General features: G+C 41.5%; 1 protein-coding gene across 1 annotated transcript in view; it reads right to left on the bottom strand.

Annotated features, from left to right (window-relative positions):
- The window catches only part of HTRA1 (HtrA serine peptidase 1), a 43,915-nt gene that overhangs the window by 12,214 nt on the left and 14,447 nt on the right, over positions 1–17,254 (bottom strand). Inside the window, exons 2-3 of the mRNA XM_065407873.1 lie at positions 7,068–7,167; positions 6,474–6,678 (exon numbers count right to left, since the gene is read on the bottom strand). Coding sequence (XP_065263945.1) covers positions 6,474–6,678; positions 7,068–7,167 — 305 coding nt within the window. The remainder of the gene's footprint in view (positions 1–6,473; positions 6,679–7,067; positions 7,168–17,254) is intronic.

Here is a 17,254-nt window from a genome sequence, read left to right as displayed (position 1 = left end):
CCATATTAAAACAAGAAATGTCCTTTACAATCTATTAATTCCTTGACAAAATGCCAAAGAAAACAAAATGCTTCCAATTTTGGATAGTTTCACAGCTTGTAGCATTTTCACATATTTTAAAAAAATTCCATCAGATAAAATCTGATGACCTTGCACAAAGGAGAAAAATAATATTTCATGATGTCATTGGGATTTTATGTCATCTAACAAAATATAAACGTTAACCCTAAAACATATAATAGAAACAATACTGAAACAGGAGTGTAACTGCATCCAGTATACTAATCCTCTGTGCTAGGATAACTGCAGGCTCAGCATCCAAACAAATGATTATGTTGATAGTAAAACAAGAAAAAGGTGAAAAGGAAAGTTCAAGTCTTAAGATCAGGAAGGAGAAAAAGGAAGTGAAGAAAGGTGGAAAGTAGTAAGACAAGGGGGAACTTGATAAGGCAGAAATTAAATATGGGGGGGGGGGGGAGAGAAACTCTGATTTGAAGAAATTTGTACTTGTATTTCACTTATTTCCTTTTAAAGAAAGGTGTTACAAGAACTGTGAAACATACAGTCCATTGGAATTACTTATTGGTCTCTCTAAGAGACAGCTTAATATACTTTATGTTCTTTTTTTGAACCTGTAATTGGAAGCATCTTGCTTTGCTGTTTTAGCAAACAGTGGGTCTTAGAAAGAAAGTAGCCCATGCTACATGGTTCTATTTTCCTACAAATCTTTCACTTTGCATTCAATATATTTAAAACAAAAACAAAAACCACACACCTAATTTCTACTGACAAAGGAACTGACAAAAGACAGGTCCCCAGATCCATCCCCAGTGAACATACTCCTGGATTCTCATACAAATATTGCAGGAAAACAGTCTTCCTCTGTTTGATAAAGCCTAGCGCATGGTGGGTATTATTGCAATCTAAAAACAATAAATCACCAGCACTGCCACCTGAAAGCACTTCATGGATTGCCTTTGTTCCTCCCCCCGGACATCTTTCATTCGTGTGTGTCATTTAAGATCTCCTGGAACTACCATGAGGGTTTTCTAGTGGTAGACTCCTGCAAAGAAGCTTTATAGTATTCAGTTATGTATTTCAAAGTAAAATAAGCATCGATTCCACATGTGTTTTTAAAAGTCGCTTACATCTGAAGCTCAACTAGTTTGTTTTCAAAGATGCTGGCTATTAAAATATTTATGCATAAACAGAAAAAAAGTTTGCTTTTCTGCTTCCTCCACACACTGTTCCCCCTTGTGCACACAGAGAAAGCCAAATCCCCTCTGCCCACTGACACCAACTGTGGTGCTCCAAGGAAAGTGAAATCTGATTGAAAGGCAAGCAAATAGGAGAGAGAGAAATGAGGGCAAAAGTTCTTATTTATTTTAAAGTGCCTAATGAGTAGGTTTGAAGGAAGTTTATGAGAGAAAATACAGATGTAAGACCTTTAATGTACTCTACCCATTTCCTGCAGCCAATGCAGCATTGCTCCCTAGTTTATGGGCCACATCTTGCCAACGAAGCAAAGCCCAAATGACTGGGGTGATGCTAAGGAACAAGAACAGTGAGCCCATGTAGCCATGTCATAGCTGCAATTACAGAGGATGGCGTAAGTAGCCCAGTGTTGAGCTCCTACGTGCGGGGGTTGGCTCCCAGAGAGTACATCCATGGCCCACCCACATTGCTCCCTTGTGTAGTGAGCTGAGAAACCTGCCACCGAGTTCACTTCTAGGGCATGCAGTCTTCAGGAGCTCGCCTCAGTTTTGACACGGAGCAGCAAACGTGATTTTGTTTCCACTGCTTTTGGCCTTCATGCCCGCATTGACTGAGCACAGGATTAGGCCGACAATCCCAAGTGCTTTGCCCAGTTTGGTTTTGCTGGGAAGACAATCTAACCAACCTTGTCAGTAGGAAACTCTACTTCTTATGCAACCTTACTTTTCCTGTGCTATGCTAGTCCCGGTTACTACCCATTAGACCACCCTAAAAGCTTCTCCTTCCTTGGCATTTACAACTTCCAAATATTTGAAGGCAGCCATATGCAATCATTTAACCAAACTGTAAATATTTGTCTGAAAATGCGCCACATAAGTCAGCCGTCTAGCTCATAAATCATTTTGTTGCTGTTCTCTGAATGCCCTCCAATTTGGCAACAATTTTGAGATGTTGCATTCGAGCTGCAGTCTCACCAGTGCCACAGAAAATACACTATTGCTTCTCCAGTCTGAGACAGGATTTCTGCCTGTGCAGCGCTGCTGCCCCCCTCGCCCCCCACCGCCTTTCCCCCCCCCTTATCACATCACAAGGTCATATCAAGTAAGCTGGCTGCTACCACTCTTAGACCTTTTTCAGCATTACTGCTTTCCAGATCTCGCTCTTCCATTGAGTATATGTGGTTTGGAATTATTTTCCCAAATATTATATACTGTATATACTCGTTCATTAGCCCATTCGTTTATAAGCTGACCCCCCAAAATGGATAGGTAAAAATAGCAAAAACTGTATGACACTTTCATAAGCCAACCCTATATTTCAGGGGTTGGAAAAGTTTGGCTCCTGGCCCGTTCGGGTAAGGCGCTGATGGGTCGGGGTGCTTTGTTTACTTGGAGCGTCTGCAGGCATGGAGCCCCTCAGATCCCTGTGGCTGTGGTTCGCTGTTCCCACTTCCTGCAGTGCCCATTGGCTGGGAACGGCGAACCGCGGCCACAGGGAGCTAAGGAGCTCCATGCCTGCAGACGCTCCAAGTAAACAAAACGACAATGTATTAGATATTCAATTCAATGATTCCATAGAGTTTAAAATCATCAAATTTTGGTGTTGACCCGTTTATAAGCCAACCCCCGCTCTTCAATGTGTCACTTTTTTACCAAAAATATTTGGCTTATGAATGAATATATACAGTATTGTTTTGGGGCTTTTCTGGGGTTGGCTCTGATTTAAGTTCCTATCTTTAATGCTTTAGTAATTTAACTGTATTTGACCATGGACATTCTTATTAATGAAAGGTTAGTTTTTTTTCTAGACCATAGCATAATTAATGGCCAGAAGAAGAAAACCCCTAAAGAGATTTCTGTTTCTCATTGACTTCAAGTTCTTTTCAGTAGAAAAATGGGTCAGTCAGTGGAAACCAGTTCCATTCTACTGGTGCCTACAGCGTAATATCCTATTTAATTTCCTATTCCACTCAAAAAAGCCACATTACTTCAAGCAGTCTGTCTTCAGGCAGAACTGCATTGTTTAAAGGAAAACAGCATGCACACTGCTGCAAGAACTTAACTATTTGGGGAATACCAACTGGTAACCTCGACTCATACTTCAGATCTATCTGTTTCTGCCACAGACCCATTTTTGTGCCTTTCAGAGCCTGCCTTAACATGCTAGGGCTGAACACAATTTATTCTTCATCTTTGATGTCGTCTTCAAATGAGCTATCTAAAGGTAGGAATGTTACCTCCTGCTTAAAAATTAAATTGTTGGATTGGTGTTTTCATGTCACATCAGGATTTGAAAGGATCGTTAATCTTTAACCAAGAAATCAGTTAAAATCTGAATACATTAGACTAAGTAACTTTGAGATTTTTAAACTGCTTTTACGGATCTAAAGGTTGTGTGACATTTAAATGCAAACGGATACATAAACACTAGAATTGTGTACAGAAATGAAAGTGTTTCGTGAATATTAAGACTGAAAGTAAATTTTGAGTTGACTGCATTTGTGACCTTTTCATTTTCACATTCCATGATCATTCAAGTTTCTTAGCATGAACACTCATGAAGAATGAATTTTTAAGCTTGATATTCACTAAATACAAATGTACTATTATTTGGACTACAAATAGTAGCACCCAGAGGCCTCAGTCGGGATTGTGTTCCCACTTCTACTATGTGTTTGTACAACTCATAGCGCAGACAGTTCTTGCCCTAACCAGCCTATAAATTAGAATATATACATTAGATTGCAAATTGTCAGTGTTACTATCTGTGCTGTACGCTGTTAGCTACACAAGTCATCTAGCCACCAAACAGACAATACCATGTGCCTTATATTATATTATAATCAAATATAAAATTCAAAATGCACAATGTACAGATGAATTACATAAGTCACATGGTATTGTTTCTGTTCCCTCATTGGACAGTGTAACATACCATGAACTTGGAATGGCAAACTGAAAATTACCAGCTGATCAACAATTATTTGCTGGAGAAAGCTGCAAAAAATGAACCGAAATGAACTGTTTTTGGACATTGTGCAAACTTTTTAAAAAAAAATGAAACTGATGAAATAATCTACTAGCTATGAATTGTAACTAAGGTGTAATAAAAAACATGGATAACTGTCAGGATATGCAAACACGTTAACTTCCGCTGTATATAACTAGAATTATTGTGCTTTATGTTTTAGGAGCATACTGTACATAATGCATATCTTTTTTCTCTTTCCAAAAACAATGTATAAACCCCAAAGAAACCCAGGCACTTAGCTAGCATATATGCTCATCTGCCATTTCCTTATTGATCTACTCCAAGGGAGCATAAACTCATGTTCTTATGTAGCAGCAGTACAGGCAGTGAGACTGCCTCCCACTCTTCTTGTTTCCAGCTGCTTCTACAGCCTCTAGGCTCTTCCTTCCTAGGCAGCCTACCACCCTAGGGAGTTGTAGAAGCAGCTGGAAATAAGAACAGCCAGCCAGCTAGATCTCCATGGACCACCATCAAACTGTTCTGCAGAGCAAATCCTTAAAATGTTTTAGCGTGTGTGGCTCTGCAGAGCTGAGCATTTTTCTTTTCTAAAACTACTCTAATCTCACTCCGTGCAAGTTCTAATGAAATCCAGGAGTCCTATCTATTGTGTGTGGGTGGTCATGTCAGTGGAAAGATCCTGATGTAGAAAACTCAGTCTGCCCCCACCTCACACCTTGTCACTCCTCTCCATTGTCTTCTCTTTCCTTTCTTCTTCCTCTTCCACATTGTGCGGACTTTCACCTACCTCATCATCTTCTCCACACCTTTTTCTCACCATCCTCTTTTCCTTCTCTTACTCCTACCCTGCCACCTTTCCCACCATTTTATAGCTTATGTCCTGCCTTTCCATTACATCATCATTCTATTCTCTCACACTTCCTCTTTTCTCACTTCCTGTTTTCCTGCTATCTTCTCCTCCTCCCATCCCACTCAACTGGACAGTGTCTGTTCTCACCATGGTATCCCCTTGGCTCCTTCCCATTGCCCTGTCACTCTTTTCAAAGAACAGGTTTGCATTTGCTTATCTTAATCCATGAATGTACGAAGAAGAATTTAAGACTTCTCAGAGTAAGTTGGTAGATACGCAAATGAAGGTGAAACCAAACGTAACTGCCAAGGATGGAGTGAAAATGTATTTGTGTTACATAGTCATTTGTTCCAGTGAGAGTCAGAAAGACACAGGAAAGAATGTTTGGGATACAGTAAAGATTTTGCAGGCATGCTGCTGGTAAGAGCAAAAGGAACCTTTAAATGTTATAGGTAGGGAAAGCATGTTGTATCCTTTCATAGGATGAATTAGACAAGAGTTCCGAGTTGACTGATGTCTGATTTTGTAATTAACTCTGAACTGAAATCCTCTGACCTTGATGGGGAATAGATTAGAACTAAAAACACTGGAGTAGCTACACATTTTTTAGTGTTTCAGATGATGCCTACTTGCCTGCTGTATTTATGTTAATATTCTTCCTAAATATGGTTTTCTATCTTACACTGGATGTATGAAGTTCATTTAAATAGGAAGCCCAAATAAGTAAACAGTATAATAAGCATCTCAAGCAACGTGAATCCAGCAACATTTAAATTATACAATTAAGTTCAAACAAAATGTACTATTTTTGCAGATAAGAGGAATAGTGTTTATAATTATGCCTTTGCTTTATTCACAAGTCCACATTCAATGGAAGAGTGACTCAGTATTCTTCCCAAAGAATGCTTTTGATCTGGCTATTTTTTAAGCAAAATTTTATAAAACATGGTACCAAGTATAAATATTGTCCATTTTAACATTTGGTGTTAATACAGCACGTTCCATCTGAGGATGTCAACATGTTTTATAAATGCTAATTGACAATTTCACAATATCTTCAAGCGGTACGTACTGCTATATCCCTGTACCAGCCATAAGACAAAACTTCCTCCAATGGCTCTAATGATTACACTAGCCTGGGTATATGTTAACCATTTAGTAAACTATACTTTTATTTTTGGGAGACCCATGGATGCTGCAAATACCCTTGCTTTTATAATGTACAGATTTTTTGTACAGAAAAATGTAACTACCAATATTCATTGCGACATAGCTTTTAAAAATCTATTCATCTTGTCAGATCACACAGGTACATTATGGTCCATGCCATTATGCTGTATTTTCTGTAAACATTACAATTAACAATAGCTTTTAGAAATAATATAGTTTAGCAAGAGAAATTTACAATGCCTTGACTCACCTGAGTGTCTATTTTAATTAGTGCAATATCTGCTTTTTCATCAACATCTTTAATTTTGGCTTCGTATGTTGCACCATTCTTCAGCTCCACTTTTACCCTATGTTTATTGGTAACTACATGGGCATTTGTTACTATTAGTCCATCTTCTGAGACAATGAAGCCTGAACCACTAGCAACAGGAACCTCCCTCTTTGTAAAAGGAAGCCTAGAAAATATGGGAAATAAACATTTAAGTTTGAAGAAAATTCAGGTTGTTCAGAGATGACAAATCATTTGTGATTATTGTTTCGTTCCAACAAGTATTTGGCACTTTTAAAAATATTTTAGAAAATGTAGTATCATTTATTAAGTATATCCATTAACATTTAATTGGACATGCATTAGTCTAGTAACTTCAAAATTTGTGCCAAAATTTTTAAAAAGTGAAACATACTATGTTACTTAAGTGTGACACATATTTATTATCTTGAATAAATATTATCTTGAAAACAGTGTCATTATTTTATATCCATATATCCGTATATTAACTGATTCTGGCAAGTTTAATCCTTGTGAGCTACAGAAATATAAATCAAAACTGGGTATCTTGTTTACTTGCGAAACAATTCAATATGAACCACAGCCGGGGCTATCTTCTCCACCACATCTGCAATAAAGTTGTATTTGTGCCGTAGGCTGTTAGGATCTTCCTGGCCTGAGAATGGACATAGAAAACACATGTTGGTCTTCAAATGGCAGAAGAAGAATCGTTGCAAAACACTTGCATTAAAAAACACTAGTTAGAGATTACTTTTTAAGAGGAACCATAGAGCCTTGTAGTTTTGAGTCTGATCCCCGCCCTAAACCATTCCCCTATCTTTCGGAAAAAGTTTTACTGGCAACATAGCCGGTTCATAGGGCAAAGGGGTCTATGGAAAATTCTGAATGGATATGGAACCTCTTTCTATATCCAATATACTTGCACTAGAGGGGGAGAGAGCCGTTGGACAGAGTACTAGGCTGGAAGTCAGGAGACTTGGTCTAGTCCCACTTCTGCCACTGACCTTCTGGGTCTCTGTAGGCAAGTCAGTTCATATTTATGTGCCTCCATTTCCCCTCTCACCCTTCTCTGTTCTATTCAGCACAACAGAGACCAATCTCAGTTGAGGCTGCTGTAATACAAATAATATTAACTGAGATTTGAGATTACCTAATTTAGCCTCTACCCTCCGGACCCCTTCATACAGGACTCGGCTGTAACCGCACTGCCTATAGAGCTGGGAGTATAACTGACTTTTTGGTTCACTGACAGTTCCAAAAATTAAAAAAAATTAAAAATAAAATGGTTTGGGTTGAACTGAATCTGAAAACTACAAAAAAAAAAAAACCCTCCAGTGAATTGAAAAATCCATGTTGGGTTGAATGAAACATGTCATTCAATCTGAAACATTTTCTATCTGGTATTTTTAAAGTGCTAGATTCACAAAATGGCCAGAGGAAGTGGCTGAGGTGGTGCCCCCTCCTTGTAACTTTTAGTACAGGGCACTCACCTGGGATGTTAGGGACCCAATTCCCCCATCTGCCTGATGTGGAGAAAGGATTTCAACTCGGGTCTCCCATATTGCAGAAGGGCACCCCAGTCACTGAGGTATGGGATTTTCTGGTATGGCAATCTCTCAATCGCTCCTGCTGAAGTGAGCAGGACATGAACTTGGGTCTCCCACATCTTAGGTGTGTGCCCTAACCACCAAGCTAGAGTCATTATCACTTTCTCTCTGGCCCAGTGACTAAAGTATTTCATACAAAGTGGAATGGCTTCAACAGGAGAGACAGAAAGACCCATCCCAGAATACCCTATCACCCAGTGTTTACAGCACTTTCCTTTTAGGTGTAAAAGCTGAGTTCAAATCTCTGCTCTGAATCAGGCAGAGGACAGATTTGAACCCAGGTCTCCCACGAGACTGCCGTAAGCACTGGGAATTTGGGGAGCCGTGTGCAGCACCATCACACTTACTCCTGGCTGGCTGTCCTTTGTGTGGGATAGGCATGCTCAAAGCACACTTACAAGATCAGGAGCTAGAGGTGAGATAGGCAGGGGACCTCCTAATTTGTGAATCTTCCCAAGGCTTGGTACAAGTTAGGTGCCGAGCTGCTGAGGGTATCAGGACTGTGCGCATTCCCCCAACAGAAACATAGGTGCCTGGGGGACAGTAGGCACCTACAGGGTTAGACAAGAGCTGAGTAATGCTTTTATGAATGCCACTGGCATCTAAACGCTAGACTTCCGAGCCTAACCGCCACTTTGTGCCTAAGTTCCCCTTGTGAACGTAGCCTCTAGCAAGATTTTCAAAAGAACCTAGGAGGGTCTAACTTCCATTGGTTCCAATGGGAGTTGGTACCAAGGCACTTTTGACAGTCCTAGTAGGTGCCTCTCTGCATCTTTAGGGGCCCTTTGTGCCCCATGTGGTAAGAGCTTAGCCACCACTGTTTTAACCTCAGGTTTCAGAATGGTAGCTGTGTTAGTCTGTATCAGCAAAAAGAACGAGGCGTCCTTGTGGCACCTTAGAAGCTAACAAATTTATTTGAGCATAAGCTTTCGTGAGTTAAAACCCACTTCATCGGATGCATGCAGTGGAAAATACAGTACGAAGATATAGATACACAGAGGACATGATGGTAACATCCATTTTATCATGTCCTCTGTGTATCTATATCTTCCTACTGTATTTTCCACTGCATGCATCCGATGAAGTGGGTTTTAACTCACGAAAGCTTATGCTCAAATAAATGTGTTAGCTTCTAAGGTGCCACAAGTATTCCTCTTTCCTTGTGTTTTAACCTCAGTCTCTTAATCACAGCTTGCTACAGTTATAGGACAAAGCCTTGTTTCTTGGTACGGGAGTGTTGGGAACAACACATGTGTTCTCTGCATGTGCCTACAGGCAAATACAATTGCTTTGTTTTCATCAATGTGACTGTTTTGATCTCATACACTGATGTCACGTTATAAAGGCACAAAAACGAAATTGTAAAACAGAAAAAGTAAGAGACTCTTATAATCCTATAATGTAGTATTTCCCCTTCCCCTTTGTCCTTACTGTAAGTGTTTAAAGTATTTTTACCATGTCTGTTTTACATAAGTCATCAATAATATTTCTGCACTGAAAAAAGAGCGTTCCCTGTAAATGTAGTGCAAGGTTCCATAAACAATTTTTTGGTTGTCCTGACCAATTTCCCCAAAACTGTTTAAAGGTCAGAAATACATCACACGGTCTGAAGTAGTGACTGTGGTGGGACTACTGAAATGCCTTAGGCTCTGCCTGTGTGACAGGGATCCCCTCATTCTTACAGGAACCACACAAAGCTTAATTATTTGGGTTTTGTCCATATGTGTGAGATTTTTGCCCTAATAGAATTAAGCATGTTAATTTCAAACTTTTTTATTTTTTTTATTTTTACACACATAAATTTATAAATATGTAAGATTTCAGAGTAGCAGCCGTATTAGTCTGTATTCGCAAAAAGAACAGGAGTACTTGTGGCAACTTAGAGACTAACAAATTTATTTGAACATAAGCTTTCGTGGGCTACATCTGAAGAAGTGGGCTGTAGCCCACGAAAGCTTATGCTCAAATAAATTTGTTAGTCTCTAAGGTGCCACAAGTACTCCTGTTCTTTTTAAGATATGTAAGTTTCCAGTCAAATTTCCTTCATGTTGTAATCCTTTGATCTGTCAAATAGATGAGAATAAAATGTGGTTTTATAATACTATAGGTATCTGTGATACCATATCAGACTCTAGGACCCTGGTGAGAGATGCAGGACTATTATGATGACTCACCCCAGCACCACACTTGGAGGGGTCTCATTAGTTACAATTCAGAAGAACAAAAAGTAGATGATTTCTAAGGCAAGAGAGCGAAGCATTGCAGAGAAAAAACAAAACTTAGAAGCAGTCAGTTCAAGGGGGGGGATCTCAGGCTCAGGTTGTTCTTAAAGAATAAAGGAAAGCCCCAGAAAGCCTGGTGAGTTTTAGGTTATGTCTTATATTGCAACCGGAGGTGTGATGGCAGCTCAGGTGGGAATGCCCATGCTAGCTTTAATCTAACTAACATGGCTAAAATAGCAGTGAAGATACAGAAGCATTGGACTCTGGCACAGATTAGCAACACGAATAGGCACCCAAGATTCCAGGCGGGCTTTTACAGACAAGACACTATACCAGCTAGTCTGCGCTGCATCCCTCATCCTTAATTTCTCATATGTTCCTCGCTTCTCCACATCACCATAATATTTGAAGCCTCCAAAGTGCTTTATACAGCAATTTGTTCACTGGACATTTGCAAACAGCAGTAATTACGTACTGAACTATAGTGACAATTCTCAGTTTGGACATAAGGATCTGTATTACAAAGAGAATGTTGGCTAAAATACCAGAGTTATCACCACCTAATCTCTTCCTCAAAGTGCAGCAGGCTCTTGAACTTCAGTTTAGGCCGTCATCAGAACAGGACATAAAGGATGGCTGACTAAAGTCTCATCAAAATGAGTTATGTATTGCTTATTGGATAAATTCATTGCCCACTGAACCACAGCACCATCATCTGTAAAGCTCTGCTGACCACTTGTATTACCAAGTTATTTTGGAAACTGGGTGAATAAGAACTATAGTTTGGAAGTATTCATTCAAACTAAACAGAAGCTTGACAGATTGTCAGCTTGGATGAGTATTTTGTTTGGCTAAAAAAAAGCCATGGGACACTTCCACTTAAATCAGTTTACTTTTTGTACACCACTTATAAAATAACTGGAAATTAATAACAATGTTGTAGGCACTTAGGGCTATATATCCTGTCACTGAGACATATTTAAAACTCCCATTGTTAGTAATGGGAACTGCACAGACAGACAATACGTAGCATTACTGAATTGTTTTCAATCTTTTTTCATTATAACAAATGCATACATGGTAAGGATATTAAAAATCAAATCTGATGAGCCGTCTTGACTTTACATTTGAATCTACAATTTCAAGGAATTTTAGAGCTAAGACTGTCACAGTCTAAAATTTGGCCGATTGTGCAGTCTACAGTCAAACTGCATACATAACCGAAAGGCCAAAATTAAATTCATATTTTGTCTGAAAACATTAGGTAATAAAGACTGAGTCATGGCATGGTGACCTAAATAACTCAGACCCCTCCTTTTCCCTTCTTATGTATTAGAGATTCTTGTGTTGTATAATATGGTTTTGCAACAATGGTTTAAAAATGGAATGGAAGACATATCTGTTTTTTTTTTTTTAAATACGTAAACAAAAATCAGAGTGCTATCCAATGAAAGATTTCATTGATGAATGCTGATTGATCCTTAACAATGGGACTTGGTACCCAGTTAGAAAAACAGTTAGAACAGTGAAAGTAACAGTAATATTAGAAGAGAGACAATTGAGCTATTTTTGCTTACACTGAAAGAAAAATTACAAATATATCAGAAAAAGTGGACCATTAAAAGGGGTATATTCTCCCCTTTATATATCTAATGCTAATGGTCTTTTGGTGAGTATATCACATATTTGCAGGAGTTACTGTATGATCCAACAAGTCTTCACCAGCTCTATTTTCTATGTTCCTACTGTGACGTTATCGGATTAAAATATGACCACGTATATCATCATTGTACCTACCACTGCTATATAATTACAACAAATCTTGTACAAAGTATGTCAAGTAAGGTGTCTATGGAAAGGTTATGATTTGCTGAATACGATTATGCTATTTGTATGCATGTATCATTTTTGTATTTGAAGTTATAAGCATTGGGTCTATACCTGTATTTCAAATATGTTTGCTCCTGTGGTAACGCCCACAAGGTATTTAGCCTATTTAGCCTGCACAACTTGAAGGGACTATTCAAGTTAAATGGCTCATCAAGGAACACTTAACTCATAATGGATCAGGGGAGATGCCTATCTACCCTTAATGGACTTTCCTGTGATGGCCTCTACAGGGCTGGCTCCAGGCACCAGCTTGTCAAGCAGGTGCTTGGGGCGGCCACTCCGGAGAGCGGCTTTTTTTTTTGGCTGCTTGGGGCAGCCAATACCCTGGAGCCGGCCCTGGGCCTCTACTATGACTAAGTATGCACGGACATGTGACTCCAAACACCATCTTGCTTGCTGTAATTTTTCACAGTAAGAACAATGGGTTTCCCTTCAATTGGCAGAAGCTATAAAAGGCCCTAGAAACATCTCCATTTGGCCTCTTTCCTGCTCAAACCTCTGGACTATGAACTTATACTAATGGGAGCATTCTAACCAAAGGACTGAGGACCTTCCAATGATTTGGAAGCAACCAGAGACTTAACAAGCCAGCAGTTTATTCTATCACTGCTACAAGCCTGATTCAAAACTTTGCAATTATTTACACCGAAAAGCACTCTGCACCAAAAAATTAAAAATTATGTGCACAATATTCTGCAAGTTTTATTTGTCAATAAATAAATGCAGAGGCTCTGGCATGGCAGTGGGGAGCACAGAACACTGGCTGCATTAAGGTGGGAGACCACCCTGGAGCCGGGACATGGACTGACCCGATCCTGACACAGCACAAGGCCTGGGCCTGCCCAAGAACCAATCCTCTGCACCAGGCACACCAGGTGTGGGGCAGGCAGGCTCAACCAGGCAAGATACAAGCATGAAGGGGCTCAGTGTGGGGGGATCCAGGTGTGGGGGTCAGAGGGTTCTGTGTAGGACAATCTGGGTGCAGGCAGCTCAGTGGGGGATCTAGCTGTGGAGGAATCTGGATGTGCAGAGGCTCGTTGGGAGGGTTCCAGGTGCAGGGGCAATGGGACTCTGCAGGGGCTTCCAGGTGAAGGTGGTTGAGTCTCAGCGGAGGGGTCTGGATGTGGGGGTCTCAGCAGCAAGTCTGGGTGCTGAGGAGTGAGGCTTGGTGGGGTGGGGGTCTGGGTGCAGCTAGTTGGGGGTCAGTGGCATGGGTGTCTGGATGTGGGAGCTCAGGGTGGTGCAGGGGGGCTCATCACGGTGAGGTCTTGAGTGCAGGGAGCTCAGTGGGGGGTGGTCTGGGGTGCGGGTCCAGAGGCAAGGGGTCTGGGTGCAGGGGGGCTCCAGATGCAGGGGTTGAGGTTCAGTGGGGTGGGGTTCGGGTATGGAGGGCTAGGGGGGTTCTGGATGTACTGGGTGAGGCTTGACAGAGGTGTCTGGGTATGGGATGTCCGGATGCACAGGGGTTGGAAGGATGGAGGAGCAGCTCCCCATACAATGACCCCTCCCCTCCGCAGCTGAGCAGTGATGTGGGCAGGAAGCAGGTGAGGCTGCTGAGCTTCCTGCAGCTGAGGGAGGTTTCTGGGGGTGGGTCTGACACAGCCCTAGCCACTCCTTGCAGGGGAAGAGAAAGTCCCATCCTCTCCTGCTTCCAGCCCAGCCAGGACTAGCAGCTGATCCTGGCTCAGATGTCTCCAGCCCCGTGGTGATTTACCTCTCTGCTGGCTGCCTGAATCTATGTATATGCACTGCTAGAGAGTGGTGTATGACTGCTCTTGCAGCTTCTCTTTGCTTCCCTGTCAGAAAGTCATTTTTCTGCAGTGAAGCAAAGAAATCTGTGGGGGACATTAATTCTGCGCACATGCAGTGGCGCAGAATTCCCCCAGGAGTAAATATTGTATTTATTTGATTCCTTTAACCAATTTTAACTCTCACCTTTCTTTCTTTTTATAAATAAAGGTTTAGATATTGGATACTAAAGAATCAGCAACAGCATGATTATTGGGCAAGATCTGAGTTGTATATTGACCTGGATATGTGGCTGGTCCTTTGGGATCAGAAGAATCCTTTTGTTTGATGAAATTGGTTTTAAATAACCACTCATCTTTAAGTCTAGTGCAGTGACTGGCAATCTTTGGTACGCGGCCCATCAGGGAAATCCGCTGGTGGGAATCCGAAACGGTTTGTTTACCTGCAGCGTCTGCAGGTTTGGCCGATCGCAGCTCCGACTGGCTGCGGTTCACCGTTCCAGGCCAATGGGGGCTGCAAGAAGCGGCGTGGGCCGAGGGATGTGCTGGCCGCCGCTTCCCACAGCCCCCATTGGCCTGGAATGGCGAACTGTGGCCAGTGGGAGCTGCAATTGGCCAAACCTGTGGATGCTGCAGGTAAACAAACCGTCCCGGCCCGCCAGTGGATTTCCCTGACGGGCCATGTGCCAAAGGTTGCCGATCCCTGGTCTAGTGTCTTGGTATTGAATCCAGGACTGGAATGCCTAAAGAGATTGCTTTTCTGACTTCTTGTTAGCCAGTGTGGTGAAACAGAAGTTTACTTTTGTTGCAGGTCTGGTATCTCTTATGGGAGAATAACCACCAATTTTGCAGTGTGTCTGCCATATTTTTTAAGGGCTTGTCCTGAATTTGGCACTCTCAGTTGTGACCCACAGAGGCAGGGTGACCCCAACCCCAAAGTTTGCTTTTCCTTAAAATGCTGCTTGAACAGCTATTTGTTATGTATGTAAATATATATTTACTATTTCCTATAACAGTGGCAGTGACCACTAAGTACATTTGTTATTGTATCTTTTGTACCAACAATAAACAGGCTAAACCAAGAGGAAAACAAATCACTAGAAGACATCCACATAGCAGTCTAAATTATCATGTAATCTGAACTCACACAATTGTATATGAACAGTAGTTGCTCATGATTGAATGATTACAAGGTAATTGCTGCAATAGCTAGAGCTGACTGGAAAACAGGGGTGAAGAAAGTCACAACTTTGAGCAATTTCGTTTGTTTCATTGTTCTCCAAATTTTCCAACCAGTTCTAGTGACGGCAAGGAATTCGCAGGAAAAGTGAGTGCAAAGAGTGATTTACAGGGTTTTACAAGTTCATTTTGCAAACACAAGTATTTCCTGATTTCAAATAATGAAAGGTACTCTCTTTAACTGCAGCATTTTAAAACACTGTATTTTACTATGCCATGACTACCAAAGCAAAAAATACAAACAGACTGGGTTACCATTTTGACTAAAGAGAACATCTCTGAGTTTGGAGGAAGAGACGTTGCATCAGTATCTTATCTAGTTACTCTCACCACTTTCTACCTACTAATATAGAAAGCATCATACAGAAGCCCGTAGAGGTGTAGGTTCTTCCTATTTTTAACTCCTCCTTTTGTCTCATGCTGATATGCATAAGCAGACACCTTTTTAGGGATCCCACTATTAGATAAGGCTTGTAATTCGCTCCCTCTTGATTTCCATTTCTGTGGATCTCTCCCCATTTTTAAACTTTAATTAAAATCTAGATTTCTAACCTACATTTGGTCTGGACACTATTGGCTCCATATATATAACCTTTGTGCTTACTTTTTCTTATTTCTTTGTCACACCCTTATTGTTTTTTTCCTTCCCACTTGGTATTTCCTTGATGATGTCTTAGGGCTTTGTCTACACTACACAGCTTTTAGCGACATGGCTGTGTCGCTAAAAGTCAGGCAGCGTAAACACTGTTTGTCGGCACTTTTGCTGACAAAATACTTCCACCCCCTACGAGTGGGGTTCGCGCTGTCGACAGGAGAGCGCTCCTGCTGACAATGAGCCGGTTACACTGCTGCTTGCCGAAGAAAAACTTTTGTCTTGCTTTAAGCCAGGGCCGGCTCCAGGCACCAGCCGAGCAAGCTGGTGCTTGGGGCGGCAGCATTCCGCCCAATCCTAGGGCGGCACGGCCGCTTTTTGTTGTTGTTGTTGTTCTGCTCTGGCCGCCCTGTAGGGGGCAGCGGCGTGGAGGATGGGAGCGCACTGCAGGGCAGCCCACGTCCTTCCCTCCCAGCCGACCGGAGCGGTGCGGAGCCCTCCCGGCAGGGGGCACGGCAGGAGGGGCCACGTGGCAGCGCCCTGCTGAAGCCCTGGCCGCCCCCTTCGCTCTCTCCCCACGCTCCCTCCCCCTGCAGTGCAGGGAGTCCCCCTGCACCCTGGCTCCGGCCGCGCCGCAGGTTTTTTTTGCTTTGCTGTTCTGGCCGCCACGGGTTTTTTGTTGTTGTTGTTGTTGCTTGGGGCGGCCAGAAAGCCAGAGCCGGCTCTGCTTTAAGCACCTGGGAATGACAAAAGTTTTATCATTCAATTGGCAGTGTAGATAAAGCCTTACACTGAGAGATGAGCCTGAACAAAACTCTGGCTTTGAAAACTTCTGAACTTGGGGAAGTTTGTTTATTTGCAGATTAAACCCATCTCTATTTATAACACACTGTGTTTATTGGGTTTTGTAATTCTTGTATTGAACTATTACACAATGCCTAGTGCCCATGGGAATGGCTAGGGGTGATTTATTAATGAAGTTACAAGGATGATCATCAAGTTAGCGATGATTAATTGGTAGACGATGACTGATTTGACTAAAACACTAATAGGTTACAACATGAAAATTTCCTGAGGCAACTAATTTTCAAAGAATAATTGGAAAACATCATGGCTCTCTGCACCTGAGCATAAAGAAAATCTCTATTAGCTGTCAGCATGGGGGCCATTTTCAGTGGACTTGCCATTAGAGGGCAATGCACTCACACATACTTTACATGAAGTATACCTGTGGCTCTCAACCGTTCCAGACTATTGCACCCCTTTCAGGAGTTTGATTGGTCTTGCGTACCCCCAAGTTTCACCTCACTTGCTTACAAAAAAATCACATAAAAATTCAAAAAAGTGTCACAGCAACTACTACGGAAAAATTGCTTACTTTCTCATTTTAACCATATAATTATAAAATAAATCAATTGGAATGTAGAGATTATACTTACATTTC

The sequence above is a fragment of the Emys orbicularis genome, chromosome 7 (genome assembly GCF_028017835.1).
Source record: "Emys orbicularis isolate rEmyOrb1 chromosome 7, rEmyOrb1.hap1, whole genome shotgun sequence".
Taxonomy (NCBI): domain Eukaryota; kingdom Metazoa; phylum Chordata; order Testudines; family Emydidae; genus Emys; species Emys orbicularis.
Note: the sequence above shows the minus strand (reverse complement) of the source record. Positions and strands in the feature narration are given on the sequence as shown.